The sequence below is a fragment of the Felis catus genome, chromosome D1 (assembly GCF_018350175.1).
Source record: "Felis catus isolate Fca126 chromosome D1, F.catus_Fca126_mat1.0, whole genome shotgun sequence".
Taxonomy (NCBI): domain Eukaryota; kingdom Metazoa; phylum Chordata; class Mammalia; order Carnivora; family Felidae; genus Felis; species Felis catus.
The window spans coordinates 73071153-73096330 of NC_058377.1; the positions used below are offsets into that span (position 1 = coordinate 73071153).

The 25178-nt window shown below is 45.2% G+C and overlaps 1 protein-coding gene across 11 annotated transcripts in view; it reads right to left on the minus strand.

The window, feature by feature from the left end:
* The window catches only part of PLEKHA7 (pleckstrin homology domain containing A7), a 222667-nt gene that overhangs the window by 124575 nt on the left and 72914 nt on the right, over positions 1–25178 (minus strand). The window contains exon 1 of one of the 11 annotated variants that reach the window (XM_019812131.3): positions 17628–17759. The exons of the other annotated variants lie outside the window; for them this stretch is intronic. Within the exon in view, the coding sequence (XP_019667690.1) occupies positions 17628–17710 (83 nt within the window). The 5' untranslated portion in view covers positions 17711–17759. Of the gene's footprint in view, positions 1–17627; positions 17760–25178 lie in introns of those variants that run through there. 11 annotated transcript variants of the gene reach the window in all.

The following is a 25178-nucleotide window of genomic DNA, read 5'->3' on the forward strand; positions in this document are numbered from 1 at the left end:
ATAGTAAAATAACCAAACTGTCCAACCATAAGGGAATAAATAGTTAAACAAAATACGGTGTTTTCTACTTGGTAGAATACTGCCCAGCCATTAAAAACAAAGTCTGTGAAAAATCTAAGCTTAATAAGTGCTTATGTTAAATGAAAACCAAGCAGGACCCACACACACTGTTATAAAATATAATCTCAACTATGTTTATGAAATGCAAAGAATAACAATGGATAAAAATAGGCCAAAATGTTAAAGATTATGAACAATATCTTCTCTGCACGCTTCTTTGAATATCCCTGCTCAGTGTGGAAAATTTAGAAAATAAATAAAAGCATAAAAAATAAAAATAAGTCACCTGTAACATTTCACCACTGTTACCAATTTGGCATTTTGCTGTCTGTTTATGTAAGACTAAAAACTTATAAATATAGTTTGCATGTATTGCTTGCAAAATTTTTAAAAATCTTTAACATGGGGAGAAATAATACATGAATATTTTAACTGAAAAGTCAAAATCGTATGCACAAAATGACTAAAAGCATGTTCTGTAAAGACTTATTTTTCACTGCTTTGTACCGTCAGATTTGTGCCATGTTATGTATAGCTACTTAAAATAAACGAAAATTGGGGCACCTGGGTGGCTCAGTCAGTTGAGTGTCCAGCTCTTGATTTCGGCTCAGGTCACGATCTCAGAATTCGTGGAATTGAGCCTTGCTTTGGGCTCTGTGCTGACAGCATGAAACTTGCTTAGGATTCTCTCTCTTCCTCTCTCTCTGCCCCTCCCCTGCTCACCCTCTCTCTCTCAAAATAAATAAACTTTAAAAAAATAAAATAGGGGCACCTCAGTGGCTCAGTCAATTGAGTGTCTGACTCTTGATTTTGGCTGAGGTCATGGTCCCAGGGTCATGGGATGGGATTGAGCCCTGTGTCGGGCTCCACACTAAGCGTGGAGCCTGGTTAAGATCTTCTTTCTCCCTCCCTCTGCCCCCCTCCCTTGCTTGCGTTCTCTCTCTAAAATAAAAAATTAAAAAAAATTTAAGTAAAATAAAATAAAATAAAATAAAATAAATGAAAATTCTTCTTCTTCTACCTGCCCCCCCAAAATCCAGAAAAATTAAGGTGAAATGAAATGAATGTTTTTTTCCCCCTCTTCTCTATCATCCAATTTTGGAAGTAATGTAGTTACACTACCTTGATGATGAAAAAAATAACGTTAAAAATTCTATGCTTTCATCACAGTCACCATAATCCAAAGTATCTATTAGCAACTTCCCTTTAAACAACTGAGTCCCCCCAGGCAGCTTTCTTTGCTACAGAGCCCCAGGGAATGGCAGGTTGGAGCCCTCAGCTGAATATCTGCCAGGAGGGGCCTGCAGGAACCCCAAGCCCCAGTCCACACCTGAGAGCACTTCCTCCAGACGGGGCAGGGAAGCAGAAACACATCCATAGATGATGTCACGGTACGGCATGAAGGTTAAGGCTGGGCAAGGAGGCCTTTGAAATGATTGGCAACAGAGATTAGTTTGCTTCTTTTCCCCCAACTGTCCCTGTATTTCCTTCCCCTGAACATTCTTCCCCAGGCTTCTACTGCAACCCCTCCTCTGCAACCTACTATCATTAGTCTCACAATTCCACCTAAACCGAGAGTTTATAAGCACTTTCAAAATGAAGTGTTTCATTTGACACTCTCAAAACAAACAAACAAACAAAACCCATGAGATTGGAATCGCCCCCACTCTCTAGTTGAGGAAGATGAGACTCTCTCTAGTGGCTCCATTTAGCCAAAACCCAGGGCTTAGTCTCTAAAGGCTGTGCCACCCTTGACAGCAGGCATCTAGGTTCTGAAGTCAGGGACAGTCCTCATTTAGGCTTTTGGCACAGCCTGAGAGGACATGTCTGGGGAAGGTGTTGGCCTAGCAAGCTGGGTGCCACCCAGTACGGACATCCCTAGGCATTCAAATAGGCCATCTAACAAACAGCAGGTCCTTGGAGGCATTGACCAGCTGCAGAAGATTTGCTGCTGGGGTTTCCAATAACTGCCCCCATGAGAGTCCAGAACTACAGACCAGGAACAAGCCTAGTCAGGCTTCACAAATTGGAAAGGTTTAAATCCCACCTCCCCTTCCTAGTCTGTGACCTTGAATAAGTTACTTAACTGGTTTCCTCATTTACAAAACAAAGATGGTTATAGTGCCCTCTTTGTAGAATTTTTGGATAGATCAACTGAAATGTTCATCATGGTAAACACTTCACATGGACTGGTGCACAGTAACCATTCAACAGGCAACAGCAAGTATAAATTATACTAACAATTAATATTAGAGTGATAGAAGAGCATATCACAGTGGGAGAACAAGAGACAGTGTTCAAGATTACTGAAGAAACAAAAGGACCTTCAGTTTTTCAGTCTTTTTCATCTTCAATATGTTCACACAGTCACTGGAGTCCCTTCATATTCAGCGCCTTTTCCCCTCAAGATGTCCTGCTATAAAGAATCAGTAAAAATCAGGTCATGCCCTGTGTGAATTCTGATGAATTTCCACCCATAAATTACTGAGCAGAGAAAGACAATTTCATAAGACCTACAAGGCAGCATCTAAAGTCAAACAGAAGGCAGCCACAGCACCCTGGATACGGAGTGGAGCCTGCTCCCCTCCGCGCCAGCCGAGGCAGCAGCTGGGACATGCATGCACACCACACCAATGGTCTTGGCACCTGGAAAGCCTGGGTAGCAATCAAACTCTGCCACCGTGACGCCTCTGATATGTTCTCCCTCTGGGCCCAGTTTCCTTGTCTGCAAAACAAGTGCTGGACTAGCCGAGCTTTGGTGTGCCCCAGAGACCTTTAATCTCCAAGTTCCTCTGCATGCATCTTTGCAGACCGGTGCTGGCTTCACGGCCTGCATTCAAGCCTCATGCACCCATTACTATGCATCTCTCTGGGTGCTGGCAATGAGGGCAAAGAAGGTGGCACTGGTTTTGATTTTCAGAAAATATCTGACAGCCCTTCAGAAATCTCACCATAAAAAGAAACTAGCTCTTACCAATCACAGATGATAAACTAACAACCAATCTTGCAGGGACAATGACCCAAAAGAGGTATTGCGATGGCCAACAAGGAGGAGGAGGTGAAGTTTAAAGTGAGAGTGGGTTAGATTAGCATGACAGGCAGAAAGATGACAGGGACAATATACCCGGCCAAGTACAAGTCTAGAATTGCTGTGCTGAGTTCTGCACTTTTGAATTTGAGAAAACCTTCAAGTGTTGGTAATTAGACCTGAATCTTATCATCACCACTTAATACATGAGTAATGTTTTATAAACACAAACACATTCAGGTGTCACTTAACTCTCATTCACAACAAACATTTCTTTCTATCGTAATCAGATGAGGAAAGGGGTTTGAGGAGGTTAAGTGACTTGCCCAAGATCCCACAGCTAGGAAGTGCAGGGCTGGCAGGCAAACCATGGCCTGGAGTCCAAATTCAGTGGTCTTTCCAGGTTTTTTATGCCTGCCTTCTGCAAGCCAAAATGGAGAGGAGGAGAGCTCACATTCAGCGTGATTTCATTTGTGTGTGTAACAGGCACTGGGAGCCAAGTCGGGGAGAAGCCAACAATGCAAATTTTAAAAGTGAAGTCCCCAAACATAAATGTCATAGGATGCCATTAGGGAACATCCCTGACACACGGCTTCTACCGCTAAAGCAGTGGTTCTCAACTGGGGTGATTTTGCCCCCAGGGGACATGTGGCAATGCCTAGAGACGTTTTTGATCATCACAACTGGGGGATGTTTGGCATCCAGGGCGTAGAAGCAAGAGATGTTGCTAAACATCCTACAATGCACAGGACAGCCCCCACAATAAGGAATAATCTGCTTCAAAACAGATGACGAATGACACACTGCATCTTAGCAAACAAGAGGAACAGAAAGATGAGCTGCATTTTACACCCATCAGGAAGTATTAATATTCTGGACTTGACTTTGGGTTCCTTCCAGGCTGGGTTCTAGCCCTAATGCACTGTGTGATCCCAGGCAAGTCACTTGACCAATCTGTGTCATATTTCCCCTGTAAAACAAGGCAGGAGGAGGTAGGGGTGGAACATTTTTTTAACAAAGTTGATTCTCAAGCATTTCTGTACCTGATAATGGCCTGGGATTCTGGCTAAAATGCAAAATTCTTAGATTTCATTCCCAGAGATTCTTCATTCTTAATAAGCACCCCCAGGGGAATCTCTTATAGAAAGTTAAAAAAGTAGTTTGAATAGCATAAGAACAATTTTAAAAAATGAAATAAATAAATGTGTGTGGTTTTGTCTAAGCAGGATTTATAAGTTTGAGAAATGGTGCCACCAGCACCCCAGGAGTTAATCCAGGGGCCTCCTTACCTGTGGGAAAACTATGGCAGCTCTCTCAAGGGAGCTCCAGCTTCTCTAAGGCCCAGGGCTTGGGAAGCAGGCCCACCTTGAGACAAGCTAAGGAGCAGCTGAAACTACAAGAGCAGCCCCTCAACCTGAGAAGCTGCTCATGGAACAAAGCCCCAGCCACACACACTCCAGAGAGGCTGGGGAAGGGGGTGGTAGGACTTAGAACACCAAGACAAATGCATTAGCCAACAAGGAACATAACCATTCTCAAATCACATAAAGGAACACAAGGGCAAACCCAAATACATTTAGAGAAGGGACTCATTCACTCACAGCAATAATTCAGTCCCTTATTAACTCCTCTGTGAAGACATCTCTACAACACTCAAGAAGAACGTGGCAGAAGTGAGGCCTCAGGGATCCCAGCCTACAAGGGTTGAACTTCCACTATAAGCACCTGCTACTTTGCCCTGTTTGCCCTCTAGACCCAAGCTGAAAGCCATCCTCTGCTAGTCACTCAGAGCCCCGTTCCCCAGCCCTCCTTCCTGCCATCTCCTTCACAAGTTTGAGAAAAGTAAACCCAGGCCCTGGCTAATGAACAAAATATAAACAGATTCATACCCTGTTTGTTCATTTCTATCTTGAACCTTCACTAAGGCATCCTTATCCTGTCCAGGTCCCCAGCCTAATTACCAGGCAGAGTGACACAGCCAGAGTACACCCTGGTAATAGACAGGGGTGTGAGGTCCATCCATAGGGACTTCTCAGCAAGGCAATACCACACAGGAAAGGAGTAACACAATCCTCTCATTTGTCATTTCAGCCTTTCTGCCTCCATAAAGGATGTGGAGCAAACTACAACTGTAGATATCACAGGCTTCTAACACAGATCTTCTCATAAAGGGAAATTGCTGATAGGACTGGGTAGACACATCTCACTCCTTATTCAGGGAAAGTCCCTGAACGTTAATAATTAACATAGAATCACCTGTAGAATGTTTTAAAACCCATGATGCCAATGTCCCAACCTAGACCAAATAAATCAGAATATCTGGCACTGGATCCCAGGCATCAATATTTTTCAAAAGCTCCAAAGGGATTCTATGGCCAGGGATGGCATCCACCAGGCGAAGGTCTCATAGTGGGGACACTGGGCTCCAACCTGCCAACTAAAAGTACCAGTGACATTCAGCCCCAAAGTAGGTTTAGGATAACAATAAAAGGAAGCAGGGGCGCCTGGGTGGCTCAGTCAGTTGTGGGTCTGACTTCGGCTCAGGTCATGATCTCACAGCTCCTGAATTTGAGCCCCACATCAGGCTCTGTGCTGACAGCTCAGAGCCTGAAGCTTGCTTCGGATTCTGTGTCTCCCTCTCTCTCTGCCCCTCCCTGCTTACGTTCTCTCTCTCTCTCTCTCTCTCTCTCTCTCTCTCTCTCTCGACAATAAACATTTAAAAAATTAAAAGAAAAACAATAAAAGGAGGCAGAAGAAAAAGCTTCCCTTCTTCAAAAGGAAGAAAAGCGACCTGTCATGGAAATTTTATTTTATTTTTAGAGAGAGAGACAGCACAAGCAGGGAAGGACAGAGGGGAGGAGAGGAGGGGGGAGGGGAGAGGGGGACAGAGAATCCCCAGCAGGCTCCACATTCAACACAGAGACCCACACTAGGCTTGATCCCATGACCTTGGGACCACGACCTGAGCCGAAACCGAGTTGGACGCTCAACTGACTGAGCCACCCAGGCACCCCTGACATGGAAATTTTAAATAGGAGCTAAACAGCAGAAAAGTAGCTTCTTTACCAAGTGCATAAAACCACTGGGTTTTGACCCCTAAATGTTTATTTCAGTCAAGCGCTAGAACTGTACCAGACCCTGAAAGAAGAAACAGCAAAGTGTGAAACAAGGCATCTCGTCTTAAGAGTGTAGACCTTCCAAGGAAGTAAAACTAGAAGCATGAAGCAGCTCATGTTAAGGCAGGATCTCCTGGTGTTACCTACAGGGGAGGGCAAGGAGCTGGAGGAGGTCAGACAGCCGGGGCCCGGCCCCAGGGGCGCTTTGGGCTCCGGGCTCCCGGCTCCAGCCTCCTCTGGGCTTCCAGCCATGCTCAGATACTCCCACAGGTGCTGCAGGACTCAATTCCCAGTCTGTTTCCTATATGATTCGGTCCACCCTGCTGGCCTATTGCCAGCCAGCTCTAAAATGTCTAAGCGAGGGACACAAGGGGCCTCTTAGTGCCTGCGAAGTTGCAGCTATATTCATTTCCCTTCCAAATTAACATCCTTCTGCCCCATAATAAAGCTGTCAGCTCCCAACAAAGGGTGCTGGCTAAGAAAGGTGGCCAAGGCTATTTAGGCAGAGGGCACAGCAGCTACTTGATGCCAAGGGTGGGAAGCTCAGAGTAAGACCCTAGCCCTCCACACTGACAGCCAGCTTTCCTATCACCAGAATACACTCGAATGCCCCTCTCTGCCTGGCAGTCTTTTTTCACTGCACATTTACCACTAGGCCAATGCGCTTGGGACCGAAACATAATTAATCCTTGCTCTAGCCACATTTCATTTTTTTTTTCCCAGAGAATGAATCTGATAGACCCGCAGTGTCAATAAGGGAGCACCACTCTGAATGCTAATTGCCCCCACAGGTTCTGCAGAGGGCACGGGAGAGGCCTGGAGGCTGGCCTTCACAGCATGGGCACTCTCAGGTTCGGAAACCCTACCTGGCGTTATCGTCAGCAACTCGATGCAGGGACCGCCCTCCCAGTCGAGACAGCAGTAGCCAGAGACCCTCAAGTTTCCTCCAGGGTAACATAAGGCTGGTGGCCGAAGCCGTGATGATCAGGCAGCAGGGGCGGGGGGTGGGGGTGGGGGGCAGAGAGTGAGCTGCCTGCAGACTGCACAGTTCCGCTCTGCTCCACTACACTGAGGGGAACCAGCAGAGGGTGAGGATTTAAAACGCAGCAGTTGAGATTTAGGTTAGATTCACAGATGAACTTCCTGACAGAGAGGGAAGCGCTGGAAAGACTGACCCATTACTTAAATTTCACTGGGGAGCCACAAGAGGTTGATTGTACTGTCTGCCAGGAAGCAAGTGAGCTGTGTGAAGAGGGAGCCTTCTGTGCACAGTGATCAGAAGCAGGGACCTCGCTGGAGTGACCCACAGCCCTCTAACATGCCATCACTTTTCTGCTTTTTAGTGTAAGATAAATAGAACAGTCTGATAATCCCCACAAATATGCAATTTTAAATGTACTTATTACTTGATCTAGGAATTCCAGTTCCAGGAATCTAAGAAAATGGTTAAAATCCTTAGTCAAATATTTTTGTGTATTTTAGGGGAAATATGCATTTATGTATTTTAGTGGACACAACCTAAATGCCCAACTACTGAATGGAGAATTAAGTAAATTATGGCACATGTACTCTACAGACTATTATGTAGCAAAAAATGTTTTTGAGGGATAGGTAATAATCTGGGAAACACACATGACATGATATAATGTGAAGGGAATAAAGCATACTAAATTGCATATTTTAGAAAAACAGTGTATGGGCACTTTGAAAAAGAATGGAGGGAAATACACCAAAATGTTAGCAGTAATCATCTCTGAGTGTGGACGTAAACGTTTTTAATTTCCTCTTTTGGTATTCTCCAGTTATTATAAAATTAGCACATTACCTTAATAATCAGAAACTGTAGGCATTAAAAAGAAAAGAAAACTGTTCTCTGACGTACCTCAGCGCCATAAATCTACTTCATCTACGTGGACATTATTCCCAGAAAGCAAAACGGTGACACTCAATCTTGTACTTGGCAAGACAAACACATTCTCGCTTCCAAAATGGCTCAGCATCCCCACTGCAGCCACCTGAAAACCACTTGTCACCATTTCCCACTGGGAAGTACGGGGTCTTCCCTCTCAAAGATTCATGGGGCTCTCATTCTGAGGCCAGACCCTCCCTTCACATCCAATTACAACACACCTAAGTGAGTCTGAAAGGCAAGGGAGAAAGGTGGAATCCTGCAAAGAACAGGGATTTACTGGATTAACCCTGAGAAGTCTTGAACTGCCAGATTTAGAGATGGCCGCTGTTTACTCAACGTCCACTATACGCCAGGAACTGGACAGGATGCCTTCACATACTTTGCCAAGTAGGAATCATTAGCCCTGTTTTATACAAGAGACTGAGGCTCCAGAACTTCCATTAACTTGCCTCAAATCACATAGACAGTAAGTGGCAGGGCTGGGACTAAATGCTGCTCACCCAACTCCAAGTCAAGAAAGGTTTCTTCCCTAATCACTTCTAACATCAGCATCTGTGCAGGGAACAAGATGCAAAACACACTTCTTCCTTGCAGTCTTACACCCCCACCTTTGGTAGCTGAGACAGGCCACTCACGGCTACTTGGCCACTTTCTGTTCCTACCACTACCTATGGATGCAAACACTCTAGCCCCATGTGGACACTTAAAAAAAATTTTTTTTAATGTTTATTTCTTCTTGACAGAGAGAGAGAGAGACAGAGCATGAGTGAGAGAGGGGCAGAGAAAGAGGGAGACACAGAATCTGCAACAGGCTCCAGGCTCTGAGCCGTCAGCACAGAGCCCGACGTGGGGCTCGAACTCACGGACAGTGAGATCGTGAGCTGAGCTGAAGTCGGACGCTCAACCGACTAAGCCACCCAGGCGCCCCCCATGTGGACACTTTAATGACCTACTGTGGCCAAATGACCCTTAAGAATGACCCTTAAGAATGACCCAGCACTGCAAGATGAGGCTCACTAACAAGGCCCTCTCTAGGGCTTCTGAAACTCTGATGAGAATATTTATGAATATTCCTGTATTCATAAAGGAGAATCTCCCTTATGCTCACAACATCTCTGAAGAAGTCAGGCTCTTGTCCCCTTTTGCAGATGGGAAAATTGAGGTTGGAAAGCAGGCTGACCTGTTCTAAGTCTAATACACAGCAGAGCTAACACTAGAACTCAGGTTGTCTGATTTCTGGCCCAGTGATCTTTCTACCACAGAGGAGATCTCTCTACCTTGGGCTCTGAAGCCTGAAGGCCCAGATTCAAATCTCCACCCTGCTACCTACAAACTGTGTGACCTTGGGCCCATTACTTAAAATCTAAGTCTCATTTTGCTCCATTGCAACATAAAGAAAATAACAGTCCCTACTTAGCACAGTTGTTATGAGGATTAAATGGGATAATACATGTAAAAGAACTAGCAGGTAGATATTCACAAAACCCTGAAGGCATAGCACTAACACTCTTCCATCTTATCTCCCTAATATGCAAGGTCCAAAAGGCTTTGTCTGAAAACAGGGCCATGAGGGCCCACACCAACTTAGATGCAACCGGCTTTCGGCTTTGCAAGGCCTGGCCAGTAGCTTGCACCTAGCTTTCTGATGTCTTACTGAGATGATGCTGAACATGCTTTTCTCTCCCCATAAAGCCTCTGTCCCACTTCAGGCCCTAATTCCAACCCTCCTTCAGTGGCACCTCTGATCAGTCCATCCAGGAGGTCTTCCCTTATCTGCCCAGACTGGTTTAGGTCCTATAGATTCCTGGACTTACAGCCCTACCAGATGCTCACCACTATTATCCACATTGGCTGTGTACTTGCCTGTCTCCCCCACTACACTGAAGGCAGGGACTGCGGCTATATTCGCTGTTCAATCTTCAGCACCTATCTGTACTGGTTTCCTATTGCAACTGTAATGAATTACCACAAATTAATGGCTTAAAACAACACAAATGTATGGTCTCACAGTTCTGGAGGTCGGAAGTCCAAAATCAGTCTCACTGAGCTAAAGTCAAAGTTGATCAGGAGAGCTGCACTCCTCCTCCATGGGAGAATCCATTCCTTACCTTTTGCAGTTCCCAGAGGCCACCCACATCCCTCAGCTCATGGCCCTGCATCACTCCAACCTGTTACCTTCATCATGTTTCCTTCTTTCACTTGGACCTTCTTGTAAGAACCCTTCTGATTACATTGGGTCCATCTAGATAAACCAGAATCATCTCTCATTACAGGATCCTTCACTTAATTATACCTATAAAGTCCCTTTTACCATTTAAGGTAACATATTCCCAGGTTCTGGGGATTAGAACATGGACATCTTTGGGAGTGGGGAGAGGAATCACTCGGCCTACCCCACTATCATAGCATCTAGGACACAGCAAATGGGCAGTGACTGCCTGCCTCATGCAAGAGGCTATGCTCCATCTGGTCCTAAACCACCGAGAAGTGGAATCTTCTCGGCTGGTTTGGGAAAGTCCCAAAGCCTGACACGTCCCCTCCATTCTAGTCAAAATCTCCGAAAAGGGCCCTCTCTCCATAACCTGCAACTCCAGACTTCTTCAGCTAACTTGGAAGTAGCCCACACTTACATCTCCATACCTCCACTCTAGGTAAAAATCTACTAGTTAATTCTCTGAACCCTGAAAGTATGGATGAATCAGTCTCAAAAAGCATCTGGTAATTGCCCTTTGCGTAGACTGACAGGCACAGTCGATGGCTTCCCAGAGCTCACAATCCACATGGCATCATCACAATGTGAACAGAAGCCAAAAGGCAGCAAGATAAGGGTTCTATCACTTACCAGCATGAGTCAGATTCGATAAATATCACATATTATAAATACAGCACATTCTTTGAAATTCTATCAAAATCAGGCTTTAAACTAGCAGGTTACAGTAGCAACCTAGCAACCCAACCACATGTATTTCCACATGAGCCTGGTACCTAAACAAAATGATGTTAGGATCCCTGAGAAGAGGAGCAGGCTGGGTCGAGGGTTCACTCACTTTACAGAATATGACAGGTGGCTAGGATTTGGCGATGGAAGGAACCCAAGCTGAGATCTGAATCCTTTCTCTCCAATCTATCCTGTGTTACCCTGGGCTTATTAGTCAGCCTCTCTGAGCTCTCTCAATATACACAACAACTGAGACCACCAATACTGACCCACAGGTAAAATGCTTAGCAGGTAGTATATTTTCACTAGCAGACGACCTCCTTTTTCCTGCCCCTGAAATAATAAAGCTGGCAGGGCAAGTAACTCCTCTAGGAAAGTACAAATTGGTGTATATGCACAGTTATCCACACAATGCCCACCTCTGTGATTTCTGCCCTGCCCAACCTGTATCTCCACTTTTTTCTTTAAATGGACTACATAGACAACAATAGCTGTCAAATAATGATTTTGATGTTGTAACTATATTTCTCTTCGAATACACATGAAAAATTATACACTTATGTACAAAGCTATTAAAATTAAAAACATTCACCCCTGTATTATCTCATACGCATTCACACTTTGGGAAACTCTGGCGAAAAAACATGGCTTAACTAAATTGTGTGCGCCCAAGTAATTTCCCTTCTCTGAGACTCAGTTTCTTTCAAATAATAAAGAGCATGGTCTAGACCACCTTTCCATTTCCTTCCAGTTCCAAGATTCTGAGATTTATTATCAAGTGGTCTGAATAAGCAAAAGAATCTGGGCAGGGAATTTTTTTTAAAGGTAACGAATACCATGGAATATAATTAGAATCATCCGTCTTAAAATCAGAGAGAAGAAAAGGATGAAAGAGAATGACAAAGGGCTGTACGCCTCTGACTTTGTGCTTCTCCTTAATGGAACTTCTTACATCAGTTCTTCATGAGAGGGCACTTGGTGTTGTAATCTCAGCTTGGGTGGTTGTTAGTTTTATCACCTTAGGCAAGTCATTTAACCTTGCAGTTTCTACAGTTGCAAAATGAGTAAAGTGGGTGATACCTCCTCCCTGAGGCTGTTTGGGGATTGTGAGTAACGTGTCTGGGTACTGGGAACATAGCTGGAGAATATCACCACTTGCTATCGCCACCAGGCCCGGACTAACTGACTGAGGGCACATGTGCGTCTCCACTTCATTATAAACTCTCTGAAGGCAGGAATACCTTGTTCATCTTTTTCTTCCCCACAGTGCCTAGCAGTGTTGTATACAAAAGGAAAGAACTCGACTTGAATACATAGGGAATCAACTCTTACAGAAAGAGCTCCTGCTCCAAGACAGGAAACTGAATATTCCCAGAGATGTACAGATGACAAGCAAATCTTCCCTGACAAAAACAAATGTTCCCTCTTCCTAAAAAAAAAAAAATAATAATAATAATAATAATAATAATAATAATAAAAAGTTGAGAAAGCCACTGAAATGTAAACAATGCTGTCTTCAGTCCTTGGGTCATGATTCCCTGCCCCCTTCAATCTTCCTTTGTAATATTCTAAATATTCCAAAATGTATGCATAATAGTAAAAAGCTTATTACAAGGATAAATGAGGTTGTTAGCCTCGGGGTCAGAGAGTCAGAGACATGAGGTCCAGTATCTGCCCTTACAAATCTGTCTACCTGACCTCAGGCAAGTCATTCCACTTTCCAGTAAAATGACAGTAACAATACCCACTCTGACAGCATGACCAGGCTGTTGTGGGAGCCGGGACACTCAGGTCCATGCCACAAAAAACCCTACCTCTGCTAATGAGAGTTCTAGAATCTCCTGAGCATGCCTGGAATGCCACCAGTTGCTTTTTACTTTTCATTCCTAACCAGATCTTTATTCCTTTATTTGTGTCATACCCTCATAAATGTTATCCTTGTCATAAAAAGAGAGACTAACCCACAAAGCGACAGCCTCTTTCTTATCCTATAAATGTGCTACAAAAGTAATGAGGATGAATTCGAAGCTGTGATCATAACTGTCTGTTAATGAGCACCACCCATGTTGGAAACACCACCAGCCGTGAGCCCTTATTTTCACAGGGTGTTTCTTTCTTCCTTTCTCTTTTTCTGAACACATATAAAACTTCAAACTTGAGTGCTCACTAGCAGATACAGTTTGGAGCAGCAGGTAGGAGGTAAAACAGCTAACTAGAACCATCAGAAAGAAGGATGAGATGTTGAAAACTTGCAGTCTAATGGTTGGCTCTAAACCAAACATTTCTCTTGCCTAAAGTCAAATGAAACTAGCAACCCCTTTCCTTCTTTCTCCACAAACATTTGGTTTGTTTATATGAATTACACGCCAGTCAGAAGGAGATTAAACTGACCCTTAGCATCTAAGCGTTGCCCAGCATTGAGGTAAGCTAATGTACAATCCCCTTAATATATCTCGCATTACCACACCTAGTATCAACTCTGATCCACCAGCAATCTCATTCTTAAAAGGGACCATTAGGTGAGTGAGCACAAGAGGGTTACAGTCCCACACAAATGACACTTGAAAGTCATTTTAAGCCAAGAAGATGATGTGTCTATGAGCCCCACAGAGCTTATGGATGAAGAGCAAAGAGGACAAGAGAGGGACACCAAAAAACCAAACTGACCAATAAGGACCTCTTTTACTCATTTTAGAAACATATTGAGAATTAGCCTAGGAAGTTAGAATAGGTCAGTGGAAAAAAGGTAGTGTGCAAACATTTGCAAAAACTTTGGTTTATTCCTACTGTGGGAGACAGGTCTTCAGAAGCATGATTTCCAGAGGGGGTTGGTTAGCCAATAATTACAATTCCTAACAGCTCAACTTCATCAACTTCTTAATCAATAATTAACTGCATCATATATTGTTGTGAAAATTAAATGAGATAACACATGAAAGCACTTAGAAGAGTGTCTGGTACACAGTAAGTTATCAATTCTTTGCATACCACATCACAGTTTTGCATACCTGATCCCATTGGGTCATAAGAACTGTGAGAGGCAGGTTTTACTATTCTCATGGGACACTAGCTCAAAGAGATAAGAGGACTTGTCTAGAGTGACATAGCTAAAAAGTGCCAGGTATCTGGTTGCTCTTTGGACTAACATTCCATAATCATGGCTGGCCCAGAGATGGCTGCATTAGCAAGAGTCTCAGCATGCCACCTTTCTAGTTCAACTGTGCCTGTAGTCAGGGATTCACAGGTCTCCATGGCCTCTTTGAATGATCTGAGGCTGGAAAACAGGTTTGATGTGAAGGCCAGGGCAGGTCTCACTTCTGACCCTAGGAGCCCGGGTATGGCTTCTGGGGTCAGAAAAAAAAAAAAAAAAAAAAAAAAAAAGGCATTTTTGACATTCCCATTTTCTACATAATACTCTCTCAGCTGCTGCTCCAAGGATCCTTCAGTTACCTTTAATTAATAAAAAAATAATAATAGCTACCAATTAACAAGCACTGTGTTAAATCCTTTACAAACATCTCATAATCCTCACAATTATCCTTGGGGGGCAGAGGGTACTGAAGAGAGGTATCCTTATCCCTCTTTAACAAGCAAGGAAATCAAACACCACCTGCCTCAATTAACCCTTGCTCCTGGATACCCCCAGAGCACAGGCCTGGAATACTGGCCTCTTTTCTCTTCAGAGACAGTATAAAACCTAGGGAGGAATTTTGTACTTTTGCAAACCAAGACTGCAAAGGCTACCAGGGTCTTCATTCTGTTTTTCCTCTTGATAATATCCGACTCAGAACAAATCTTCAGGACACCTCTCTCTTAGCCTGGGTACTTTCTCCCTGCTGTCCAGCCAAGGAAAAGGCTCCCTGCTATAGCTGGGGCTGAGGAACAGTCACAGCCACCCTCAGCCTCAATGCCTCCTTTAAGAGGGAAGGGAGAAGACAAGCCCAGGAGCTGGTATACATAAGCAAAATGGCTCTTTTTCCAGGTTGGAGGGGCAGTCAGGCCCCAGGAGAGAGGCCTTAGCTACTGATGAACTCACCACAACCTGCTGTGTCCAGCACAGACATTAGGAACAGGACACATAGGGGACTCTCCAAACCAGCCCTGCTCAGTCCTCTGAAACTACAACCCGTGAGGATTCTGGCTCCTGCCTACTAACCCCACAATCCCACAGCCTTTCTGATAACTGCTTCACTTTCCCCCACAACCCCTTGATCTCCCATTTACCTCACAGTGCCCCAGGGACCGCATTACCCACCTACTCTTTACAGTATCACCTTGAGTAGCTTCCCTAGGCAGTGGCCAGGCCATTATCAATGAATATTCAGCCATGACCAGCAGGCTGCAAGGGAAGCAGACATTAGATGGCATCCATGGGCAGACTTCCCATGATAGAAAAAACTTGCTCCTTATCAGGGCCATCTCCAAACCCTCAACTTGCAGAGTGCCGGCAAATCAGCAGCAGATCAGGGCACTGCTGGAGAAGGTGGCACTTGAAAAGCACGTATATTGGGGGAAGGGTGCCACTGAGTATGTAGGCTGGTGGAAGGACAGGTGGCATGGACTCCCCAGTGACCCAGGTAGCAGGGTCAGCGGCCTCTCTGAAAGGCTGGAATAAGATGGGGACTATGTGTCCCTGGGCAGCCATCAGAACAGTCCCACCCTGGAGACCAGAGACAGGGGCAAGGTGAATCCAGCAAGCCAAGTCACCAACGTAGGGGATAGAAAATTGAGGGGAGAGATATGGGGTACTGCAGCAGCCTGTCTCAGACCATGCACACCATGTCTCACACCATGCACAGCCCACAACCAGAGCTAGAATCTCCCTCCCTGCACTGCATACCCCCAATAAACCCACCACCCTTTAGACACTTTCCACTCTCCTAGGGCGATCCCCCTCCCCACACCTAGTCCCCAGAAAGCCTAGCCCTTCTTGCACTCCTACAAGTGTCAACTTCCAAGATGTGCTCATCTTCTACTCACCCTAACTCAACCCTTCAGTTTATGAGGCTGAGTACTCTATCCTCAGCTGACAAGAAAAACAGTTTCTCAGGTCTCTAAAGCACAATGCTGCCTGGAAGACTGAGTCTGGCAACTCTCCACAGGCCCCAACTGGGGCAAAAATCTCCTCAGGCCTGCCTCCAATTGGCCCCCTCCAACCCACCTCTCCCAGAGCCAAGCCCCATCCACAGCCCTTGATTTAAACCGGGGTTCTTCCATTCCGCTCAATAGGGGCACACCTGAAATGCCCAGCACACACAGAGCACACTTTGTGAGACTACCAGCTTTAGAATCCACCTTTCCCCAGCCAAGGGGGAGGGAAACTGAAACCATCTGAGGGAAGAGTCACACTCTGCCCTCAGCTCTTCTCCACCTTGACCTCCTCCTTCCAGTAGGCACTGAGGGCACTGGGATAGACAGGCCAGATAACGACCTGGCAGACCCTTTTGCCTTGGCCAACAGTCTACAGATTGTTGAAACAGACCCAGAGACACTTGTTGAACAGGCGCAGAATTCTCAGGTACTGGGGCTGTGGTAGGGCAGCCCTTTCCAGAAAACTTCAGATGGTCAGGGGAAGACCCAGGTCTCACACGCCTGGCCTGGAAGCTTCATCGGGAAGCTGCCCTGGGACAAGGGTGGGAGTGTTTGTTTTCAGAAAGCAGAGGAAAGGTACAGACTGGTTCAAAAGTAGTAAAAACCCAGAGTTGGTCCCTCTCTGCCCTCCCAGGGGGTGGCGGGGGTGGGGGGTGATGGTGCTGTCCCACAGACAGGGAAAGGGGATCCCTTCCGCAGAGTGCCAGTCACTAGGGGAACACCAGCATCCTTCTCAGGAAACTGGCTGCAATACCTTGGGCTTAAACCTTGAGTGCCAATGCCAAAAAAGGGAAAGAAAAACCTGCAACCCACCAATCTCATCTCCAGATTCCCTCTCTCCAGCTAGACACATTAATAATTAACTTGCCTACCCGGGAGCCCGCCCGTGTTGCCATAAAAGATGAGTAATGGCACCGGAGCCCCGGCCCCATGCCCGCAAGCTTCTGGGCTCAGGGCTGGGACGGACGCCTGTAACAAAGCCTCCGCATTCCTCCGGGAAGGTGTGTCTGAAACCAGACCTGTCAAACGACAAGAAGCTGCCCCCTTACCTCCCCCTTAGCTGGCTCCCATCAGGAAGGGGGTGGGGGGCAGATAAGGGGAGAAGAGATAGCCTCTGCCCAGTCCCCCCCCCCACCCCCACCGATCAGTGCCCCCAACCACCGCCGATTTCGGGAAGCAGAGCTGTCTGCTGAGAGCTAATCCTGTTACCATGAACGCAGGCTGTACTTGGAGACCCAATTCTCAAAACAACAAGGCTGCTCCCTCGGCGCCCTTCCCGATGAGTAACCCCTAGCCCGGCGCCCGCCCCACGAATTCCCTCGCTGAAACTCCCGCGGCGAGCTGCGGCTCCCACGCGGATGGCCAGCCGGGGGCGAACCCGCTCCCGTCACGCCAGCGCCCAGCCACAAAAAGCAACCCCCGATGCAGCCCCTGCTGCCTGCCGGCCCGCAGCCCCCCGAAAGTTACAGCGCGAGGACACACCTGCAGGCCCCCCGCGGCGGTCCCCACCAGCCCCCCAGGGCGGCGGGGCATGCGTCCCCGGCCGGGCAGCGCCGCCGCTCCATGCGCCCGCTCCTTGAGCCCAGGCCGGCCACCGGTCAGCAGCGCTGGGCGGCGGAGCGCGCTGTGGCCTCAGCGCGCCCGCGGCGCATCGCGCGCCCTCCTCGTCCTCGCCTGGGCCTTCCCTAAGAGCCCACACCCACTTGACATCAGCGCGGATCAAAGCACGTGGCGCAGCGCCAGACGGCGGACCCCGGCGGTCCAGAGCGCGCCCGGAGTGCCGCCGCGCCGCCAGGACGGCGCGTCCGAGCGCGGCACATTCCTCTCCTTGCAGAGGATGCAGCAAGCTGGAGTGGTAAGGAGACGGAGGAGGGGGAGGGAAACCGGCAGAGGGGGCAGGACCTGCCGCCTAACAGCGGCGCTGCACTGGCGCCCAGCCAGCCACAAGCAGACCTTACAGCAGTTGCTGCAAGTGCCCATCTACTGTGAAGACCAGGCTGCAGGTGACCCGGGTTGCTGTTTTCTCCCCGCCAAGGAGAGCCCTGACCTTGAATTCTCTTCCCCAGAATGAATCGAGGAGGCTCCTCTCCAACCACCACTACTAAATTGCTGGGGCTGATCCTGACAAGCCAGGAAAGAATGCTTGGTTGGATTAGGTTGCTGACCCCATCACCCAGGAGGCCGCCATGGGGCACCCAGCAAAGCAGATCATACCCTCTGGCTTGTCTCTATACTAGCAGCCTAAAAAGGAGTCTCCTTTCTCGCCTCTCTCAACGCCCTTGGCAATGAGGGACAGCTCTCCTGATTCTGCAGGCAATGGGAAACAGCACCGCCCAGCAGCCACACACACTTCCAATTCACTCATTAACATCCATCCAAATAGTCAAACATTCAAGCATTTATTAATGCTTGGGCCAAGAGCAACAGAAGATAAACAACATTCCTACTCTCATAGAACATATAGTCTAGTCCGGGAGAGAGATGTTAAATACAGTGCAAAGTAATTATAATTGTGACAAGGTGTTAAACGTAAGAGGTGCTATAAGAATGCACATAGGGACCCTAAACTATCTTGGCAGTCAGGAAAGACTTCCCTGAGGAAGTGACATTCAAGATGCTGAGGCAGGAAGAGAAGTTAGAAGTTATCCAAGGGGAAGGAAAGTTCAGGCAAAAGCCCTGGTTATTAAAGTGCAAGCTCCCTCCGGAAATGTTCAAGCAGAAGTGAACTGCCATGCCAGAGACACCTGGGTCTTTGTCCAGGAGGGGTATGGAGCAGCTCACAGGTTCTGGAAGAAAGCCTGGCCATCTATCCAAAGGGGACCTTATATCTGCTTTTCATCTCCTCCTGAACCATGATGTCCCAACTCAACAGAAGAGCTATGAACAGGCAGTTGACAACCTTTACTTCTGGCTTCAACTCTATCATCAATTTGCTGTGTAGCTCTACAGAAATCCCTCTACTCTCTGGTTTCAGTTTCTCTAAGATGAGTGTTGGATTAGGACAGTGTTTTTCCATTTATTTTTTTTTAAACCATACTCCATTTTAGATATACAAATGTCATTCCTGTCCTGTAGTGTCTATAATGAAAGACATCAAATCATTTTCAAAATCTAAAATTATAATATGAAATATGCTTTTAAAACTACACATGCCCTTTAAATATTAATATTCTATCTTTAGATACCTGCTGAAGACCTGGAGGCAGGAGTAAAGAAATGGTCTCTAAGCTTACCCCTTTCCTGTTATCTGTCCCTGTCCCTCCCACATAGACCTGGCCACCAGCACTTTTCATCTCTAGCCTCATTTTGTTCATTTCCTTCCAGGATAAATTGACCACACAATGAAGAGAAGCCCTAGGTCATCCAAAAAAGAAGGCATATTGTGAAAGACTCTTGAATGTTAATTTCCAGTGATGCTGGGAAATAGACACTTTGATAGAAGCATACAATGTTCCTGGGGACAATTTAGCAATATGAATTAAAAGACTTAAAAATGTTCATATCCTTTGAACCATCAATTCCACAGCTAAGAATTTATCCTCAAGACATAATTATGGATGAACACAAAGATTTATCCACAAGGATGTTCACTTCGCCATTTTTAGAACAGCAAATAATTGGAAATAAACTAAATGTACAAGAGACTGGTTAATAAACATCTTTACCACTAAATATACATATGCAACTTTATTTTTTTTTTTTACTTTTAGTGGTTTTTTTTTTAATATGAAATTTATTGTCAAATTGGTTTCCATACAACACCCAGCGCTCATCCCAACAGGTGCCCTCCTCAGTACCCATCACCCACCCACCCCTCCCTCCCCCCCACCATCAACCCTCAGTTTGTTCTCAGTTTTTACGAGTCTCTTATGGTTTGGCTCCCTCCCTCTCTTTTTTTTTTTTCCATCCCTTCCCCCATGGTCCTCTGTTAAGTTTCTCAGGATCCACATAAGAGTGAAAGCATATGGTATCTGTCTTTCTCTGTATGACTTATTTCACTTAGCATAATACTCTCCAGTTCCATCCACGTTGCTACAAAAGGCCATATTTCACTCCTTCTCATTTACATATGCAACTTTAAAAATGATACACACAGGGGCACCTGGGTGGCTTAGTTGGTTAAGCATCCAACTCTTGATTTTGGCTCAGATCGTGATCCCAGTTTGTGAGATGGAGCTGTGTTGGACTCTGCACTGAGTATGGAGCCTGCTTAGGAGTCTCTCTCTTCTCTCTCTTTCTGCCCCTCCCTCATACATGTGCACACACTCACTCTCTCAAAATAAACTTAAGTAAAAGTGATACATAGAATATTTACTGAATTAAACAAAACAAAGGTTACAAAACAAATGATCCAATTGTATGTACACATGCAAGTGCATTTTGGGGCAGCGATGGAGGGAGCAGGAATCTATGGTGGAGTTGCACTGTGTTCATTTTTCCTACTTGTTGACTCAGAACCTACCCCCTGGAGCTAAATGTGATGCTACTATGGCATGTTATCCTCACAGGTAAATCTATGAACCCACAACTCACAAAAGCTTAATATTACAAAAGCTTAATATTAAAACAGAATGAAATGAGGCAGGCAGGAACACAGTTCAGTTCTCCACCACCATCCACTCATCATCAGGGATTTGATAGTAATATTAAAGCCAGACTGGGGGTGCCTGGGTGGCGCAGTCGGTTACGCGTCCGACTTCAGCTCGGGTCACGATCTCGCGGTCCGTGAGTTCGAGCCCCGCATCAGGCTCTGGGCTAATGGCTCGGAGCCTGGAGCCTGTTTCCGATTCTGTGTCTCCCTCTCTCTCTGCCCCTCCCCCGTTCATGCTCTGTTTCTCTCTGTCCCAAAAATAAATAAACGTTGAAAAAAAAATTAAAAAAAAAAAAAAGCCAGACTGATTTTTTCCCCCAGACTTCTAATTTCATATAGATTTTTTAGTTGTCCTTTTCCTCGAGTCTAGTGCAGTGGTTTCCAAACTTTAGAGTGCACAAAAAGTGCTGTCCATGGTGGTTTAGAGTAATTTTGACTTTATGAGATTTTTTTTCCCTTACACTCTGAGTTTAGAACCTAATCATCGTATGAAAGAAAGAAGATGACCAGAAGGATATTTACCAAAATATTAACAATATTGGAATTTCAGTTGGTTTTTATTTCCTTCCTTGGGATTTTCTGTTTTCCAAGTTATCTGACAAGAAACATATTTTTAATCAGAAAATAAAATGTTTCTTAAAAATAAGTGGGTTAAAAGTGCTCCAAAACATAAAAAGAAACTATGCCTGGACATTAAGAGGGGTGCCTCTGACTATGCCCTTCATATCCCTCCCCTCTGCAAGCTCCGATACTGCCCCAGTTGGTGCCCCAACACTCAAGGACAGACAGTACATCGTCGCTAGGATACCATGCAAGAAAACCTGGCAAGAAGATTATTTTTACATTTACCTCCTAGGCTGTGCTTATAATGATGCTTAGAAGCTTAGACTAAAGGGTCCAAAATGAAGCAGCCATGACCATCCACTAATGGAGCTGTCCCCTATTCCTGAAACTCTCTACCAAATAAATCATCAGAGAACATGTACAGCACATACGTTTTGTCTTTAGGACTAAAAGCTGTTTAGTCTGCTTTTCACAGACCTGGTGACGCCACCAAGCACACTGGTAAGGACCAGAAGAAAAACAACAAGCCATAATACAGACTGGGTTCAGCCAGTAACTAGTTGGGTGATCTGTGTCTCAGATTCTCTTCTGTTAAATAGCCTAATAAAAGCTCTTTCTTTTAAGCATTAGGACAAAGTGAACAGCAGGGCCTCAGTGTAGGATGTTATTATTTAATGAAAGTATATGCTGGGACTTTGTTGGGGAGAAGGGAACTGGCTATGGCTAGCTCTGGGTCCTTTGACACAAGGCTGGTAAAGTTCAACTAGTCTCACCATTCAAGCTTTCCAAGAAGATGGGTGCACACACACTAGATGTGGGAGTGGAGGTGGATAAGACAACGGTGCTGACTTCTCCTAGGGCACAACTCAGGAACTCTGAAGTCAAGGACAGAAGGTAGGTGGTACCCCAGATTCCTCAAAAACACAATGGGCAAAAACCACCAGGGCAGGATCTAAAGATGAGGGATGCTTGTGTTATTTGGTCACTTAAATTCAATAATCATTTAATCCCTTACCAGACATTGTAACTACCCTCCGTCTTTGCTCAAAATAAAACACATGACTTCCAAGCCAGAGACAGCTGCCATTAGGTTACATTTTAAATCCACCTAGAGTCTAATAAAGCTAATTTTACTGTTATGGTATCTATTAAACATGGGGCCTTTGTTTAGAGAGTGAACAGAGGGGAGGAAAGCATAGACATCAAGGGCTAGGAATTTTGATCATTCCAGAATTGTTTCTGAGAAGAATTAAGAATAAACCCTATTTTTACAAATAACTCTAGGGTACTATCAGATTGTTCTCTAATCTTAAGAGTCTGTTTCTTGGCCTGAGGGGCCAACATGGCGAAAAGTAGGGGGATCTGAACTTCCTGCATCTTTCAAGAAGAGTTGAAGCCAAAGGACTTTGAACCCCAAGAATATGGGAGGAAAAGAGACTGAGTCACTACCACGTATAAAAATAACTCTAGCAGGGACAAATGTTTCAGAAGGTCCACTACTGTACAACCATCCAGCCCCCTTGAGAACAGACCAGCCCCCCACAGTCAGGCAACAGCTTAGGGACAGAAACAAGGCACTCTACTTCACCTAAGTGGGAAATATTGAACAAACGGACCAAGGAAGCTAACTTGGACCTGGGACTTGGAGCCTAAGGATCATTAAGACGGGGTTGGGGGGGTGGGGAGCCTACTTGCTCCATGATCAGAGACCAAAGCCACCCAAATAAGTTTTGATAAAATGAATGACCAAACATATAACTTTATAGATTTTTTTTAATAGAGAAAGCCAAATCATGAAATAGCTAATTAGCTAGAACACATGTCTATGACCAGTGATCTTCATACATCCATTTTAATCAGTAAAACCTCCAAGTGATTGTTTTAAAAAAAACCAGATTCCTGGGGTGCCTCGGTGGCTCAGTCAGTTAACTGTCCAACTTTAGCTCAGGTCATGATCTCACAGTTCATGGGTTCGAGCCCCACATGAGGCTCTGTGCTGACAGTTCAGAGCCTGGAGCCTGTTTCAGATTCTGTCTCTGTCTCCCTCGCTCATGCTCACTCTCTCTCTCTCTCTCTCTCTCAAAAACAAACGTTATGGGAATGCAAGCTGGTGCAGCCACTCTGGAAAACAGTATGGAGGTTCCTCAAAAAACTAAAAATAGAACTACCTACGAGCCAGCAATTGCACTACTAGGCATTTATCCATGGGATACAGGTGTGCTGTTTTGAAGGGACACATGCATCCCCATGTTTATAGCAGCACTATCAACAATAGCTAAAGTATGGAAAGAGCCCAAATGTTCATCGATGGATGAATCAATAAAGAAGATGTGGTATATATATATATACAATGGAGTATTACTCAGCAATCAAAAAGAATGAAATCTTGCCATTTGCAACTACATGGATGGAACTGGAGGGTATTATGCTAAGTGAAATTAGAGAAAGACAAAAATCATATGACTTCACTCATATGAGGACTTTAAGAGACAAAACGGATGAGCATAAGGGAAGGGAAACAAAAATAATATAAAAACAGGGAGAGGGACAAAACAGAAGCGACTCATAAACATGGAGAACTAAGGGTTACTGAAGGGGTTGTGGGAGGGGGGATGGGCTAAATGGGTAAAGGGCACTAAGGAATCTACTCCTGAAATCATTGTTGCACTATATGCTAACTAATTTGGATGTAAATTTTAAAACATAAAAAATAAATTTAAAAATAAATAACTAACATTAAAAAAATTTAAAAAAATAGATTTCAGGTGTCAACCCCTAGAGAATCTCATGAAAAAAGTCTAGGGTGAGCCCAGGAATTTGCATTTAGCAAGCACCCAGGTGATCTGCCTGTGTGTAGTCTGGAGCTCACACTTGGAGATATTTGATGCTAAAGGGCCAGGAGGGCCTAACGCACCTGTCTCCCCTTGACTTCTAGTGGGCATCACCCAAGTAGGCTTGAATCAATTCAAAACAGAATCTGAATGAATCCAATTAATACCTCTTGTCTAACCTCAACAAAATTACAACAAAACTAGGGCATGATAAAGAATGCCAGTACAGGGATAATACACGGAAGCATTTAGCAATAGGAAATGCTCTAAAACTGTTATCTTTTATTTTATGCATTTTAGAAAGAGAGAGAATGCAAGTAGGGAAAAGAGGCAGAGGGAAAGAGAGACAGAATTCTAAGGAGGCTCCACACTCAGCACAGAGCCCAAGGCAGGGCTCCATCCTATGACTCTGGGATCATGACCTGATCGAGTTCCACATTGGGCTCTGCACTGAAAGCATAGAGCCTGCTTGGGATTTTCTCTCTCCCTCTCTCTCTGCCCCTCCCCTGCTTGTGCTCTCTCTCTCTCTCAAAATAAATAAATAAACTTTAAGAAAATAAATAAAGGATGAGGATAGTATACTTTTGATACCTGTCTCATCTCACCTTCTACTCATAAGCCAGGTAAGAGCTCTCTGAATTCACTAGTGCTATCACCTAAAAACTCCACAGACTCAGCCAGACCTCAGTTAAAATCTGGGCTCACCCCACACGCCAGCTAGGTGGCCGTGGATACACTTTGTCTTCCCTAAGCCACTATTTCTTCAGCCCTAAAATGGGATTTAAAATACCCACCCCACAGTATTGTTATGAGGATGAAAAAACAGAATTGTGTAAGTGGGACATAGGAGGTACTAAATAAATAGTGGCTATCAATCATTCAATGGCTAAACCTTTATTAGGGCCTTTTACAAGTCAGGCCAGTAGTAAGTGATAAGAGAGACAGAGACAAATATATAGATAGTAAATAAAAAGTTTCAGAGATTGACGTGTGCTATGAAGAAAATGAAACTGTAATATGATGGCGTGAAATGGGGGCTCAAGATGT